This window comes from Cavia porcellus, unplaced genomic scaffold (genome assembly GCF_034190915.1).
Source record: "Cavia porcellus strain 051 isolate PalLab524CR breed Dunkin Hartley unplaced genomic scaffold, mCavPor4.1 scaffold_9, whole genome shotgun sequence".
NCBI lineage: Eukaryota > Metazoa > Chordata > Mammalia > Rodentia > Caviidae > Cavia > Cavia porcellus.
The window spans coordinates 78,684,989-78,701,594 of record NW_026947492.1 but is presented as its reverse complement, the minus strand read 5'-3'; the positions used below and the strand labels follow the sequence as shown (position 1 = coordinate 78,701,594).

Below are 16,606 nucleotides of genomic sequence, written 5' to 3'. Positions count from 1 at the left end.
AAGTTACTCTCAATCCAAGGTTTGACTGTCATGGGAACAGGCCCTGTGAACTTGCAAATTTCTCAGAAACACAGATTATTCTAAAGGATAATGCCAACTTACCTCCAGGTAAGAAACTGCAATGCTACAGATTTTCTCTTCTTTAATCTCATCTATGCACTTGTAGAGGTCTAACATTGTTAGGTACATCACTCCAGGCTCGCCCGCCGATCCCAGCATCGTGTGGGTTTTCCCAGCTCCCGTAGCGCCATAGGCAAGCACTGAATTTTTATGAAAAGGCATCAGAGCTCTTTACGAGGATGAATCAGTTCACCATATCCACCGTCAGTGGACACTTCTAGCTGGGTCTCCTGAATGTAACTGTAAACCCAATCAGCACACCACCCATTCACACTCAGTACCAAGTTCTTTTCTGAGCCTTCCTGATCACCACAAGTGGTTGGGTCTAGTTCATTTAACCCACAGTGTAGGACAGTGTCGGCATATCTCTCCTTGCCTGTATCACAGAGCATTTCAATTCTGAGCTCCACCAAGATAGAAGCCCTCCGTGCCCTGTGTAACCTGACACAAACCTGGTATACAAGTTCGTTCAATCAACGCATTCCACATAGATGCCATTTATAAAATTTTTTCCAATTCTCGTTTTAGACAAATTATTTTGTTTCCAATATTCTCTCCTATTCAACATAAAAGCTGTACTTTTTCAAATGCATAAAATAATTCAGTCTTTGATTTATAAGCAGCAAACACTCAGTACAATAACCAGTTAGGGCATTAAATTCTCATACATTATTATTATGTTTTACTTTGTTCAATTTTACATAAACTGACAGGTGGATATTTTGGAGTCCAAAAAAAACCAAAAATTTTAAAAATTTCTAAAGACAATATGGAATTTTATGAAAGAAAAAGAACATACACTTCAAATGAGAATCATACCAGTTCCAATCAATAAATCATATTCTACTTGTAAATAATCAAGAGAGTAAGTCTGTGATAAAAATAAAATGTCAGCTGGGCATGGTAGTGCACACCAGTAATCCCAGCACTCAGAAGACAGAGGCAGGAGAACTGCTATGAGCTTGAGGCCACTTTAGGCTACATTGTGAGTTCAAGGTCAGTCTAAACTATACAGAGAAACCCTGTCTCAGACAAACAAACAACAAAAATAAAATGAAAAGTCAGAGATGGAATATGATATAGTTGTGGAATGTCCTGTGGAAAACATCATAAAAAGTAATAATTACAAAAGATACTAATGATGGGGTTCAATCACTGAATTGTCATCATTGAATTAACTGGTTATTTGGCATGCATCTTTTTCTGAGAAATCAATACGGCATTTTGGAAGGCAGATTATAGCCTCGCCAAAGCATTAGAGATGTTTCTTGGGTTGAAGATATGCTAAAATAATACCAGATATTCAATTACAATGGAGTGTTAACAGATTTTATCCAAGTATCTTAGAGAAAAATGGTGCTATAAAAGCAAACCAAAAAAACCCCCCCAAAACAAAAAAAACAAAACAAACAAAACCCTGCCAAGTGTTCAGAAATGTCTGACTGTTCACCAGGGATGGATGATTAAAATAGTTGTGCAATGAGAATATTTATGAATAGTAGTTGTAAGAAATCTGACACCATCAATTGCAGAAAGCATGAGGTTTAAGGACATAGGAAGGTGACAGGACTGTCTTCAGAGGCCACAGCAAGGCCCTGGGAAGAGAAAAGTTCCATAAATGAAACAGTCTATTGTAAAAGTAGTCTATTTCCACTTCTTAAAGACTTTCAGGATATAAGTACCTTAAATTTGACTACATTTAGAAAAAGGGACCAAATACATGTCCCTCCCATGTAAAAATGAAATCAAATAGAGAAATTAAATAAACTGAAAAAATTACCTGTGCAATTATATCCATTCAAAAAACTACGAAGAATTGGCTTGGTAGTGTGTTTAAAAACTTCCAACTGAGTTGAAGTTTCATCAAAAACAGTATCGAATACAAATTTAAGATCTTTATTTTGTCTTTTTGAAATGTCAAAATTTGCAGTTTTCTTTTTAGGGAAAAAACTGATTTCTTGTTGTTTGGGATCAAAAACTAATATATGTTTATCCACCACTTGAACCACTTTATGGAATCCTGCTGCTTTTTCCTTTGTGTTTTCAGGGCGTACACGAACAACTACTTTCATGTGGCGACACAGATCTTCCTCAGGGACAGACATTATTGATTATCCTGATTCCTGTTTATAAGAATGTCTGTTCTTTCTGAAATAAAAAAAAATTATTTTAATATTAGTCTTATCTCTAACTGGCATATAGTATTCATTAAAAAAAAAGGGTACTAATTCTGCTCCACTCACTTCGGAAATATTATTAGGGGAAAATATGCAATTACTTAAATAACCTAAGGGGAGAAAATTAAATGGCACACACACACACACACACACACACACACACACACACGCACACATGCACGCACATGATGGCAATGGTTTTACTTGTAAGTCAGACTCTGGGTTCCAGCTTAAATTCAAACACTGTACCTGAATTACAACCTTGCTACCGCAAAAGTCAGCTTTGATGTTTGCCATGGCTGCCACACTGTCTTCACCTGGGTTGTGGGAACTGACAGGAAAGGAGCTTTCTGAATCCTATCAGGTAAGGGTGGCAGAGCTTTAGCCTGGGAACTATTTTTAGTAAAAGCCTCTTGGCAGCGGAAAGTGAAACATCCAGGTTGGTCTCTGACTGAGCCTCAGAGACACACAGGGTTAAAAATAGTTCCAAGGATGCATCAAATAGCTAGCTCAGGTTGGAGGTGACAGAAGCGGCAGGAAACCCTTGGCGTATCCAGAAATCCTAGTCTCAGAATAGAGGTCGGAGGCTACTTCCTAATGATGTGCCATTTTAAGGGACATTAGTGATGACAGGTTTAAAAAGTATGATTTTTAAAATGCTTGCCTCACATGAAAAGAAGAAAAGTATATTTACAAAGATCGGTGAGTGATTTAGGAATTGCAGCTATCCAGAACACAATCGAGAATCTACGAACTTGAAGGAGGTAAGGGAGTTAGTATGATCCGGAAATCCCACTTCTGAGCCTACAGCCAACGGAACTGAAATCAGGATGCTGCAGGCACTGTCCTGTCCACTGCAGCATGATCACAATAGGCAGGACATGAAGCTAACTCAAGTACTTACCACAAATGGACAAATGAAAAAATGCACACATGAATCATGGGAAACTGCAGTATTTAGTCTTAAAGAGAATGAAATCTAGTCACTTGTTGATCATATGGATGAATCTAGGAGACACTACACTAAGTCGAATAATCTAGGCACAGGAAAATATCACATGATCTCATTTTTGCATAGAATTTGGAATGAATAAAACAGAGTAGAAGACAGCCCTCATAGGTGAGGAGGTTGGGATAGGCAGGGAAGGTATGATTTTTAAACTGCTGATCAAACGATGCAAAATTTCTGTGACACTGGTAAAGCCATTCTGGTTGCCAGTTACTGTGTAGCATGCATTTTGTATTTCATAACTGCTAAAGAAACGTATTCTAAATGTTTACAGAGATGTCCATGAGGCGATGCATGTTTATTAGCTCAATTTGCTCATTCAGCAACACATGCAAGTGAAGCACCACATCGTACTTGTAAATAAATCCCATTATTATTCATCAATTAAAAACCATACCAGTGGGGGCTAGGGATTTTGCTCAGTGGCACAAACGCCTGCCTCACAAGCAGGCAGTCATGAGTTCGATCCCTGGTACCGATAAAAAGGAAAAAGACAAGACAAAAAAAAAAAAAACCAAAAGCCAAAAAACAAACCATACCAGAAAACAATCCAATGTGAGTAAACTTGAAGTAGTGCAGGGAAGCAGTAGAGCAGACACCGAGTTATACTTTCTAACCAAAAGGAGGGCCAATGGGAAGAAGGAGTGAGCAAAGAAGAGTGGAACAAGACATGAGATGAAAATACAGGCCACTGAGGACCTTCAGCTTGTATTCTGAACAAGACAAAGAACCAGCAGGCGACTCAGCACAGGAGTGACACTGTCACTGGTCATTCACTGCTGCCCACATAGCATAGTAGAGGAAACAAAAGACTAGTGCTCTGAAAGACAGTGGCTGCCAAAAAAAAAAAAAAAAAAAAAAAAAAAAAAAATATATATATATATATATATATATGCACACTACACTTCAGGAAAAGAGAAATAAGATGCTGTCTTGCCAACAGACAGTATTACCCTCATATGAGGATCCTAGGGGATGTCGTATATTGCAGAAAACCCACCGCACTGCCAGCTGTTGGAGAAGAAACTGAAAATGCACTTGCAGGAATCTCAGTGACCCAGTCATCTGAGCAGCTGTTCACCTTATTAATACATGGCTGGAAGCTGAAGGCCACTACTTCAAGCACCCTTGTCCCCGCAGAGGCCAGAGGTAACTTGTGTTCCTTTCATGATGTCTCAACTAATTTAATAAAATACTCATACAAGTTTTTCTCTTCCTGAAATGTGCATAAGTTTTTAGTGGACTGTGTAGTACAGAGGCAGATGTGGGGGGCTGGCAGGGCTGGTAAGTTTGACGCTGGACCTCTTCTGAAGGAGAAGCCAACACGCCTTTCTAATAGGTACATGCAGGTTAGGAAAGACACACAGGATTCAATACTGCCAGAATGTTTTCCTGCGTACTGGGAGAGAGGGGTAGCCATCAGTGAGATAAACATAACTGGGGGCACAGCAGGGTACATGTCCTGTGTGGTGGGGACACCAGGAGTGCGGTCTGAGAGTTCAGCAATACTCAGGTGGAAAGGTTAAGGCAGTAAGAAGCCACATTAAAACAATAAAGACTCTCCTTAGGATCTGAAGGGACTTTTGAGTCTTTCAATTTTTAAAAGCTTATAACTGCCTTAAGAATTTTGGGAATCATTAAATCAAGGAGACAGTGGTTAACTGTGTTAAATACATCTATCAAATCAAGTAGCTCCTGAGCATTAACCACAGGACTTAGGAACAGAGGCCAAGGTGGAAACCTTGGGGAAGTGGCACAGACAACACTGAATGTGTAAAGGCCTACAGTCAGGAATCTGGGAAGACATGGTGCAGATTCAAAAGGAGCAGAGACAGGGTCTGGAGGAGCGGGCAGAGGAGGAGCGGCCAACAGGGATTCACTTTGGCTGTGTTTAAATGGGAGGACAGCACCAACGTTAAAGCTAAACCATGTCACAAAACCGTATCTGTTTGGACTTTAAATAATCCCAAAGTAATCTAAAAGCATCAGATGCAGAACACAGTCCTGACTTCTTAGGACTCCAACTTTAAGCAAAATTAGAACGCTGAAGAAGGAGAGCCCATGATTTGGGTTCTCGGTCAGGTCCCAGGTAAATTGCTACTTTGTTCTGCCTCATCCCCAACTTTTTGTCTAGGCAACTCCCATTTCCGCCTGCTTCTGGGACCTTGCGTGAGTTATTTAACCTCCTTGGGCCCAGACTCAGGCTGAAGCAGGAGGATCTTGAATTTTAGAACATCTCAGGCTACATAGGCGGTTCAAAGCCAAGAGGACTACACAGGGAAAGAAAATGAGAACACGGCGTAGTATCATTATGAAGCATGAAATAGATAACAAACATGAAGTCATCAAGCACTGGAGAAACATCTGTTCTCTATCTACCTCTACTTCCTTGGTTCAAACAGTCCCATGTATAGAGGATGTGTGGCATTTCTATCATAGGCAAGTGGTCTCCCACTTTCCTTGTGACACCCAAATCGAGTCAAGTATTTCTAAAACCCAGAAATATTCAACAATGCTTTGACTTTAACAGATAATTTAACTGGGGCCAGAGGCTTGGGTTAAAATACCAGCTCTGAGCAGAGGGTGGAGGCACATGCCTGTCTGTAACCTCAGCACTTGGGAAGTTGAGGCAGGAGGACCATTACAAGTTTCACGTCACCTGGATACATAGTAAATTCAAGGCCACCCTGAACTACATAGCAAGACCCTGCCTCAGCTGTCCAGATACACATCTTAGGTCTCACAGGCGGACATGGTAACACACATCTGCAATCCCAGCACTACAGGAGGTTTAGGCAAAACAATCTCAAACTCAAGCCAAGCCTGGGAAAGGACAATTTAGAGACCTAGCAAGACCCTGTCTCAAACAATCTCACCCCTGCCTCGACTGCTGACTACCTGACAGTGGTGGCAGGTTACTTAACGTCTTCGTGGCTTGTTTTTCTCATCTGTAAAGCTGGAGTGATGACAATGCTATGCAGGGTACAATGCTGGATAGGACAGTCAAGTTTCCCAGAGGAACTGTGATCAGCTGAGAGCTGAAGGATGAAATTATTAGGTAAAGCAATTCAGGAAGAAAAACTGGCCATGTATTTAGTAACTACTTACTGAATGCCATCAACCTTTATGGGCCTGAGATGCGAAGGGTCAGGAGTATGTGCAGACTCCTCCTGTAGACAGGACATGGATCTAAACTCTTCTAAGTGTCTCTGGTGGGATAGTGATTTCTCAGAGCTTGAGTCATGAGCGTTTCAGGAGGTGAGGCCAAGAACCATGACAAGAACACAAGCTACCTGGCTAAGCGGGAAGTTTAATGCGATCCTTCAGTTTTTAACTGGTCAATTTTATATGAATGGATGTCGTTTAATCTACAATAACTAAAGAAAGGCTCAAGGGAATTGGTTTATTCTTCGGCAACTGGAAAGAATGGAGAGGAAAGGAGAAGGCTACATTAAAAAGGTAAAACTGGACATGGTGAGCTTTGAAGATCTTGAATCCAAACTATAAGAATTTAGACATGAATTTGAAGTTAATTAGGAATCAGCAAAAGCCTTTTAGATGTCAATGGGTATTAGTGAAGTAGCATTTCAGGGAGAAACTTTTACAGTGACCTAAAGGACCTATGTATGTCTAAAGTAACTTTGTTTCACAACTTGTTAGAAGTCTTGATTTTTATAGTTTCACATCCCCTACTTTTTAAGAACAAATGAGGGAAAAAAATTTCTCTCTCTCTCTCTTTCATTAAGTTAGGGACTGAGTCCTGGACTTTGCATGTACTGATAATCAAGTATTCTACCACTGAGTGACATTCCTACCCCCAATTTTCTTAATAAAAATGCCTACAGTCAACAGAATCATAACAATTAAAAATTAAGACAGGACACATGATATGCCTGTAATTCCAACTACTTTAGGAGACTGAGGCAGGAGGATCACTTTAGCCCAGAAGTTGTAGACCAGACTGGACATCACAGCTAAACATCATCTCAAAATAAAATAACTTTTGAAAGTGCGTAAGTTATTTTTCTCTTGATGCTGAGACAAATTAACTGACCCCAGGGGTAAAAGGGTTAAAGGGGTAAAGGTTTATTTAGCTCACAGTTTGTAGAGGTTTCAGTCCATAATTGGCTGGCTCCAAGGCAGGGTGGCACTTGGCAGAGCAATAATCATCCATGGCAATGGATGACATTAGTAAATAAGAGGGAGGAGAGAAACAAGTCTCTTTCTGCCTGACTTATCCAGATTGCTGGGATTAGGGCAGTACCAATCCAATCAGTGGACTGATCCAGCAATCACTGCAGTATGAATCAGTCTGGTGCTATACATCTATAATTCCAGCACTTGGGAGGCTGAGGCAGGAGAACTGTTTTGAGTTCAAGGACAGCCTGGATGGACTACAAAGTGAATTCAAGGCCAGCCTAAACTGCATAGTGAAACAACAACAACAAAAAGCAAAAATAGTATACACTCTAGATTCAGCTACTTCTAAAAAGTCTACTCCTGTGAACCCATGAGGCTTTAGGGGGACACCCAGACACAAACCATAATGAAAAGTAAAACTTCGTTTAAATATACTGACATCTTTAGAGATCAGTGAGATTGTTGCCATATTATAACATAATGCCTTCATTCTTTTGTAACATAGCTCACTAAAAGACATGGACATACTGCACAGGTGATTCTGAATCAAGTGCCAGAGAACAAATGTCTTGCTCATGATCAAGAAAGCAGCAAAAGCACATAAAGTAGCAAAAGAGAAGACTAATACTGTTGTCCATAAAACACTGTGATTTACAAATTTTTTAGTTCCAAAATTCCATCACCTTTGTGTATGATTAGAAAAATGGTACAAAGCCTGGGTATGGTGGCACATGTCTGTAATCTCAACATTTGAGAAGCTGAGGCAGGAGGATTGCTGAGAGATGGAGGCCAGCCTGAGTTACACAAAGAATTCAATGCCAGCCTAAACTATACAGTAGGACTCTGTCTCAAAAACGAGGAAAAGAGAATGGTAAGACAAATCCACACAGCATCTTATGCATTTTAGAGTACAGGCATTTGGAAAATTGCTCAGAGAAATTTTTTTTTTTGCTTATTAAAAAAAAAAAAACAAAATATTTGACAATGACAATTGCATATATTCAAGGGGTAGTATGATGATTGATGTATGTATACATTGTATAGTGGTTATCACAATTAAATTAATAAAACTCTATGGACTTGTTTATTTTTTAAGTTAAACTCTGCAATCTGAACTAATATTCCCACATTTCCTCTATAATTTAGCAGCAGTCAACTTTGAAATATACTTGTCACCTATCATGTAGTACCCATTCTTGGAAAACATGTTATTAAGAACACCACATTTAGGTCAAAATGGTGATAATTACTGGTAGTGAGCAAAACACATCATTTGAGCATATTCTATGTTGGGCATTATGGTATACATTTGCCATTCATCATCTCATTTAATTCTTACAAGTGTCATATATGGTAGGTTCTACATTGTCTTTGTTTGAGAAACACATGGGCTTAACATGAGGATAAGTTTTCCAAATGACACAGTGGATGTCAGAGTCCATGCTCTTCCCAACTGTACTCTACTAGTTAGAATAGAATACTTCCAAACAATGGTACAGACACTGGAGGATACAACTATGAAACATCTTAAATCCATACTCCAATTTGAGTTAGATTCCAGTGTAATACACACTTTAGTGGCCTGCGAGCCCTCCTCATTTCTGGCCCCTGTAAGCCCCGTTGCTGAACACCTTCAATGACTCAAGGTATCTGTGAGTGGGGCAAGGTGTGAATAGCTGTCCGAGAACATAAGAAGAGGTTAATAACTGTTAAAAGCAGACATTGTTGTTTCCTGAAACAGGCCTTACAGAGAATATAAACTTATTAACAAGTCCAGTCTTCAGAGTTTGCCATCTCCAGCACCAGTTACGATAATCACTTGCCAAAACCCTAGCGGGGCTGTCGGTGGGGCACGCACTCCCACTGTAAAACCCGAGGGTTGCAGGAACCCTTTCTACCCAACTGAGCCACAACCACAGCTTGGAATCTAAGTTACATCTCACACAACAGAACTAGTGCATCCTGATTAAGTGAGTGCTCCTCCTTTGGCGAAGCACAGTGGTCACCTCTGGCTTCTTCTTAGCCGGACAAAGCGCGCCTACAGGGAAGTTTGGCAGAGCTGAGAGCAAACGGGGGCGGTCTGATGCTCGACCCCGCAGGCACTGTCAAGTGCAAGGCTCCGCCCCGCAGGGTCCTAGAGGCACACAGGGCAGGCCTGCAGCCCGGACGTCCCGACGTGCGCGACAACTGCAGCGTGCGCTCACCACCAGCAGAGCCCCGCCGGACAGCAGCGCGGCGGAGCCCGGGGCCTGCAACCTGCGCCGGGCCAAGGAGGGAGCCACGCCCCGCAGTCGGGCACGGACCTCCCGCGGCAACATGATGGACACAGCTAAGGTCCGGCCCGGGGCCAAGATGCCCTTTAAACTTCCGCCTTCTACTGGGCGCTGAAGGACGGGCTCGCCGGCGCCGGGGCGGGCAGCACAAGGCCGCGATCCGTGTCCCCGGTCCGCACCTCCTCTTCAGCGACCCCCAGCCTGGCCCCACCCCCAGCACGGCCCCAACGCTCCTGCAGACCAGAGGAGCCAGATCTGCGCTCCCAGCAAAGCTGTTGGCCAAAGGAAGCGTCCTGCCCTCAAACTTCCCTTCTGCAGAGTCTCTAACTCACCCGGGGCCGACAAGACCGCTTCCGCGACCACCTTTCTCCTACGTCCGGCTCCCGACGCGCGCCACACACCACCTCACATTCAAACCTAAACCAGCTTGCTCGCCGCCGCGCCTCATTGGCTGTCGCCCCGTGACGTCACCACGTCGGACGTTGCCCCCTTCGCGTGCGTCCGATAGGCGCCTGCGGGCTCCGCGGGGCTGAGGGTAGAAGCCGCTTGGTGGCCCGTCGCCGTGACAACGCGAGGGCTGTTTCCGGAGGCGGGGCCCGCGATGGGCGTGGCTAGCCGCAGGTGCCAGCGGGAAGCGGCCACCTGCAAGGCAGTGGCCGCCAGAGTAGGCTAGCTAGACGGAGCGCCTCTGCTCGCTGGAGAGGCGAGCCGGTGGGGCGCGGTAGTGCACTCTGGGGTTCACCCTCCGACTGGGGAGCATTCCCTGGTCTAGCCCCTGCTATGGGAGCGGCAGGGCCTCTGCCTTACTTGCAGGACCTGATCTTTGGTTCCAGGTCCCTGGGCTTCCGTGTCCACTCCCACTCGGGCTGAGTGTGGAACTGTTCCATGTGCCTGTGTTTCTGTTACAGTGTCCAGCGACGGCACTCTAGGAAACGCATTCACTCAAAGAGGCAGACTGGCCGCCTTTGTTACTGGATGAAGTAATTTTTAAGTCACAGATTGTAGAGACTGTTTCAGAATGTGCATTTTGACAAGAGAAGATGAATGCTTGGAGAAGAAAGGGAAATGTCTTTGTTAGGAAAACTCATTTTCGTTTGTAAGCGTATTTTATTTTTTTATTTTACTGTATTTTTTTTTCTTTTTGCTGTGAGGAGAGACAAAGGCTGGTGTGTGCTAGGCAAACCTGCTCTGAGCTACATCTCCTGTGTCTCAGGATATTTTAAATATTTGAATTGGGTTCTTTGTATTACTGTACATATTTATGCAAGAAATACTGGTTGTAAGTTATAGGTAGACCATAATAAGCAGTAAAGTTAAAAATCCCTCTACTCTTGGATCTTAAGAGTTTAGTAATTCAGTATCACTGTATAAAATACAGGAGTACAGAGAATTATGACTGAAAAGCTCATGGAAAACCCACAGATTTTGCATTTATTGAAAATCAGGAGCATTGCGTATTATATAGCATATGCCTCTCTCTCTCACACACACATGCACATACACTGGATAGATGCCAATAAAGTCACTTATTTCTGGCTGTATTGTATGTATCTTTGACAACCGAATAAGTGATGTGGTGGAATTGTTACTAAAGTTGAGAAGCCTTTTTTTAATTTTATTATACATGTTCCACTAAATACTTTACACTCACAGGCTTTTATTATTTTACTTTATTGTTAATAAAGTAATAGTTAATAATTACTATTTTACTTTAATATCTTGATTCTCAAAACTTCATGAAATGTGTATATTGTTACTTACTTTTGGTGATAAAAACTGGTGTTTCAGAAAATCCCAGAAGGAAAGTAGTTGTCTTGAACTATACAAACAAGCCCATTAGAATTAATTGAGCTGTCTCAGAAATACATTGTACGTGACAGTGAAATGATACCTTAATGTAATCTGAAATAGTCCTACATGTATTTCCACACCGCCCAAGTACTGACTGTACCCAAAATTTCAATTTAGAGTTACTTTTGTAAAGCAGTGTCTTGCTTATAAGTCTGTATTCTTTAGGAATTGTGCATTTTATTAAAGCAAAAAGATTTTGACACTATAATCAAAGTCATTAAGTGCCAGCTGACTTCTCTTGTTTGGCAAGACCTTAAGGAGGTACAGAAAATAAAAAGTTCATTTAAAACTGTCCCAGGTATATATAAAAATAAAAATAAGACAAAAAAGCGATGGTAACCATGAGAATGTCGAGACTCCCCGCTGCTCCTCACCGAGTTCTCTGCAAATCTCCGTGTGTTTATCGCAGGGCCCTTTTGCAGCCTGGGAACCAAAGGCGCGCTGGCCTCAGTTGCAGGCGGACGTGGGCCCGGTCTGTCCGTCCGTGTCTGGTTCCCCCAAGTCTAAGAAGACAAAAAGTTCAGGCTCGCCGGCATCACCGTGGCCGTCTCCGGCCCCAGTCCAAGGCCGCGGACTCTGCAGGTGAGGAAAAGGCCGCAGAGGCCGCGGGTCCGCCCAGCGGAGAAACGGCCCTCCTTCCGCGGTGCTCGCCGCTCGGTGCTCTGAAGTTCGCTCCGCGGGCATGTGGAGCCACCGACGGGCGGAGTCCGCCCTTGCCCTTTCTGCCGTCGGGGCTGGCCCCCAAGTGCTGGCGGGACTTTTGCAAGCAGGGTTGCCTTGCGGGAAAGCGCTGCCCACCGCCGTCAGCGTCCTCAAAGACCCAGGCTTCGCGGGCAGCGCGCTCCGCCTTTGGGGCCCCAAAGCGGCGAGCAGCGGCCGGTGGAGAAAGTTGGGGGACTTCCAGGTCCCAGCCAATCTGCCGCGGAGGCCTGCTGCCCGAACCCTCCATCCTGTCCCGGAGCAAACACAGACAACCCCGACTTGGCGGGCGGCTCCGAGGAGCCTGAGCAGGACTGGGGAGGAGGCTGGCCCTGCCGCCTCCGCCCACTCGCCTGTGCGGCGTCCAGAGAAACCGCCGACCTGGAAGACCCGGCATTGGTGGCCCTTCTTGTTGACTCAACTTGATGGCTAGTCCCTTAACTGAATGAATGCATAGAGATTGAAACCGTAGAAAACAATGAAAGACTCATAATAGCATTTTTGGGGTTCCTGCAGTACTCCTTGGTTTTCCTTTTGTAGTCTCATTCAAGTATTGGAATGGACACCTTTTCAAAATTACCCAAATCTAGAGCCAGTGTGTAGATTGGCTCAGTAGTCCAGATTCTATAACATAGGACTGCAGAATGCCTTCTTTTGCTCACACCATAGCGTATTATCATTTACGAGTGGAGCAAGGCCGAGCCATAGGCTGCTGTTTCCTTTTTAAAAAGTTGACTCAAATCATGAGATGATACACGTACATAGTCAACATAAAGTCATTAAATTACATCTATTCGTGAAATAGTGCTAGGGGTTATGTTTATAGCATGGAGGAGATTACAGATTCCGGGAAGAGACTGCTCTAGGACTCTTTGTGCGACTGTGGCAAATTATTTAATATCTCCATTTTCTTCTTTTGTAAAGTGGAATGATACCTACTTACAAAAGATGTAAGGTTTGAATGAGTTAGAACAAGTTGTGTGCTAAGAGTAGTAAATACTAAGTGCTAAATAAATATTAGGCAGTTTTGAAAACTGTTTCTGTTGTAGGGTAGTAAGCTTTCCAGAGAGCCCAAAGCATAATTAACAATTTGTCATCACTTAATATCCAGAAATGTACTTAAAAGCTCATTTCTGATCTACTTTTTTTTGCCAATTTTATTTGTCATGATGCCACAACAATTCAGTATATCTTTAGTAAAGTTTGCATATTATCCTCAGTAATATGTTATTTGTTATATTTACATAATATATATTCATCTTCTATTGTTTTAGTATGTGTGCTTTGCTTTTTATTTTCTGTTGAAAAGTGAAGGAAGGTATTTAACTGAAATGTATTTCTTGAAGAACTGGGAGAGACCATGGCTTTTGGTAGGAACAGTTAGGTGAAATTTCCTAAAGTGAAGATTAAAAACAGGATGTACACTGTGGACAGTTGAATTTATCCACACATCCCTCCCCCCAGAAAAACCTTAGTGAGTACCTAGTGTATGTCTGATTTGTAGATAACAAAGGTGTGGATCTTAATTCATAATCCATGAAGAAAGAAGAGTAGTGTTAACTGGATATTTCAGTCACATTAGTAACACTGCTTCGAAGCAGGTGGATAAAATGCACCATGTTTTCAAAATATCTTTTGTTAATATTTGATAAATAACTTCTCACCTCTGTGCTTAAAAGAATTACAACTTGCAGAAGAAAAGGGAGCCAGTATGAGACGTTCAAGCAGTGTATCAACTGTTTCCTTGATTTTTGGGTACAGGGAACAGAGGTGAGGGGGTTGAGGTGTAATTCAGAGGTAGAGTATGTGGTAAGGACCAGCAGGCTCTAGCTTTGGTTCCTATCAGCCCCACACCATCTGAACAAACAAACAGAAAAAGCAGGCATGGAATGGGCGAGGTGTGCTCCAGTGAGTATATAAAGTTACAACCGATGTAGGCTCTGAAAATGTTTCCTCAGAGACTGTGATAAGCACATGAGGTTTTTATACTTTGACCATCTTCCTTTCCTTTTAAATTTACTTGTTTTCCCAGGAACGATCTTTTTGTACAGATACAAGAATTTTGCAGTATGAGGAAAACAAGCAGAAAAGCTGGAAATAAAAGGCCACTTGATTGTAATCTAGGATATTCGTCATCCCTTTAGTCATACAGATTTTTTTAGATAAATAATTTGAACTCATTGAATCCATTCTTTTGAATTAAATTTGAAAATCTGTATTTCAGAAAAAAAGGCCTGAATAACCAGTTTTTTTTTTATCCCTGTTGGTTAAAACATTAATGGTTTTAGACCACATTAGAAATTATAGAAATTATATTGTAGACCACATTAAAAATTATATTTAAGTTATGTTTCTGCATTAAGTCAGGTGCTTTATAAGATTAGTCACCTTCACTTGCTTAGATCCTGAGTCATACTTTTTTATATGTTATTTCATATTAATTTGTTTTCTCCAAAGTAGTCTTAACACTGTTTTTAAAAAATCCAACAATTATCATGCAACATTATCAATTTCTTTTCTAGATTTGTTGACCTACAGAATGCTTCGATGCCTGTATTCTTGTAGACCATATAAAAAATGTTTTTCACACTGGTTGGAATCTGGCATACTTAATTTAGATGACTGGCAAAAAAAAGTACATACCACAGCAGGAAGATGTAACGAATATAAAACCCAAGAGCAAGCAGTTCAAACTGAAGCTCAGGAATTACACACATCCCCAAACAGAGATTCTGACCCAGTGGCTCAATTGCATATTCCAGTAATGGTGGATGAAGTTATTCGTTGTTTGGCGCCACAAAAAGGACAGGTGAGTGTATTTGATTTTTATTTTTTAATGTGTTTTAATTGAGGTGATATAATTTGCTTATTGTAATAGTCACCATTTTAAAGACTACAATCTAGAGTTGGTAGTATATTCATGAGGTTTTACAGTTACAAGTATTGTATCTAATTCAGGAACATTTTCCTCTCCCTGCTAGGAAACCTTATACCCGTTTGCATTTAGTCCACATTGAGTTGATTTCCTCACTGCTGACAACCACTAAGCTACTTCCTGTCTTTATGGATTTGCCTAGTGTGGCCATTTTATATAGATTCATATAATACCATGGCATTTTATGTTTGCTTCTGTTATTTAGCATATTTTCAAAGTTTGCCCATGGTATAGGATATACATACGTATATATATTTTTTTCTTTTAGGTAGAGGATATATTACTAGTCCTTTTCACTTTAACGGGCTGGCGCTCAAACCCAATAAGCCACAGCCCTAGCCTGTCTCCTTTTTTATGGCCGAGTCATTCTGTCATATGGGCATGCTACAGTTTATCTGTTTCCTGGTTGGTGAGCATTCATGTTGTTCCCACTTTGTAGCTATCATCAGTGTGGCCACTGTGAGCATTTATACATGAGCTTTTGTGTATGCATTCATTCTTTGATGGGTAATGCCTGACGGTTGCCTCATGTGCTTTGGGGCCACGACGAAGGCTGGCTGTGTTATCTGAACAAAAGCAACCCCTGAGTCTCTAACACGTGTGTGGCTCATACAGTGTGAATACTCTGGACAAAACGGCGACTCAGGGACAGTGACAGTGTGTTTTCATCACATCATCCAGATCTTACTTTTTTTCAAAAACTTTTGAATAGTTTATTTCCGAAGTAAGCCAAAGGTGATTGAAATCATGGGAAGTGAAAGTGCTGACAGAGGAAGGCTAAGTCGTGTGTCACATCTGTGTGTACATGTGTATATGGGGAGAGACAATAGGCTCATGAAATGTGGAACCCTTCACCTTCGGGGTAGGCATGCAGCTTGGAGGCCTAGGGAAGGACAGAGAGCTGCAGCTGAGCCCTGAGCAGAGCAGGCGGTCTACTCCTGTTCCAGTGGGCATCGTGTCTGTTACATTAAGGCTTTTAACAGATTGGAGGAAGCTCCCGTGCTGTAGAAGGTACTCTGCGCCCGGCAGCGCCTACCAGTGTAAATGTTGCTCTCGCTCCAAAATAACCTTCACAGAAACATCTGAAATAGTATTTGACCAGTTATTTGGGCACTGTGACCTAACCAAGCTGATCCGTGAAATTGGCTATCATACCTATCTCACTTTTAGTGTTGCTGGCAGGATTAGATAAGGTCTTTTTCATGAAATGATTTAAAATCAATTAGGAGGTCACAAAAATGTTAGATGATGTAATATCTAAAAGGCTGGAAATTTTTGATAAGTATATTCATATATGAAAAACATTTAAAATAAATTTTTTCAAATGTCTGCTTTTCACTTAATACTGGATATTCTTAGTGTATTGACTTTAGATGTAAAATTCCTTATTGTAAAAGCTCTT

At 41.9% G+C, this 16,606-nt stretch overlaps 2 protein-coding genes across 9 annotated transcripts in view; one reads left to right on the top strand and one right to left on the bottom strand.

Annotated features, from left to right (window-relative positions):
• Positions 1-10,205, bottom strand: part of Kif18a (kinesin family member 18A) — a 59,476-nt gene extending 49,271 nt beyond the window's left edge. For both annotated transcript variants that reach the window (XM_013147261.2, XM_063256754.1), the window contains exons 1-3: positions 10,052-10,205; positions 1,901-2,268; positions 103-260 (exon numbers count right to left, since the gene is read on the bottom strand). In XM_013147261.2, the coding sequence (XP_013002715.1) occupies positions 103-260; positions 1,901-2,225 (483 nt within the window). In that variant the 5' untranslated portion in view covers positions 2,226-2,268; positions 10,052-10,205. The remainder of the gene's footprint in view (positions 1-102; positions 261-1,900; positions 2,269-10,051) is intronic.
• A 1,614-nt stretch (positions 10,206-11,819) lies between these two features.
• Mettl15 (methyltransferase 15, mitochondrial 12S rRNA N4-cytidine) overlaps positions 11,820-16,606 on the top strand; it is a 143,548-nt gene continuing 138,761 nt past the window's right edge. For 2 of the 7 annotated variants that reach the window (XR_010049892.1, XM_063256757.1), the window contains exons 1-2: positions 11,823-12,152; positions 14,792-15,078. Coding sequence is in view for 4 of the 7 variants with exons in the window: in XM_063256757.1 (XP_063112827.1) it covers positions 11,903-12,152; positions 14,792-15,078 (537 nt within the window). In the remaining 3 variants the exon portion in view is untranslated. Of the gene's footprint in view, positions 12,153-14,791; positions 15,079-16,606 lie in introns of all 7 variants that reach the window. The other 5 variants (XM_063256756.1, XM_063256755.1, XR_010049890.1 and 2 more) reach the window with 5 other exon arrangements.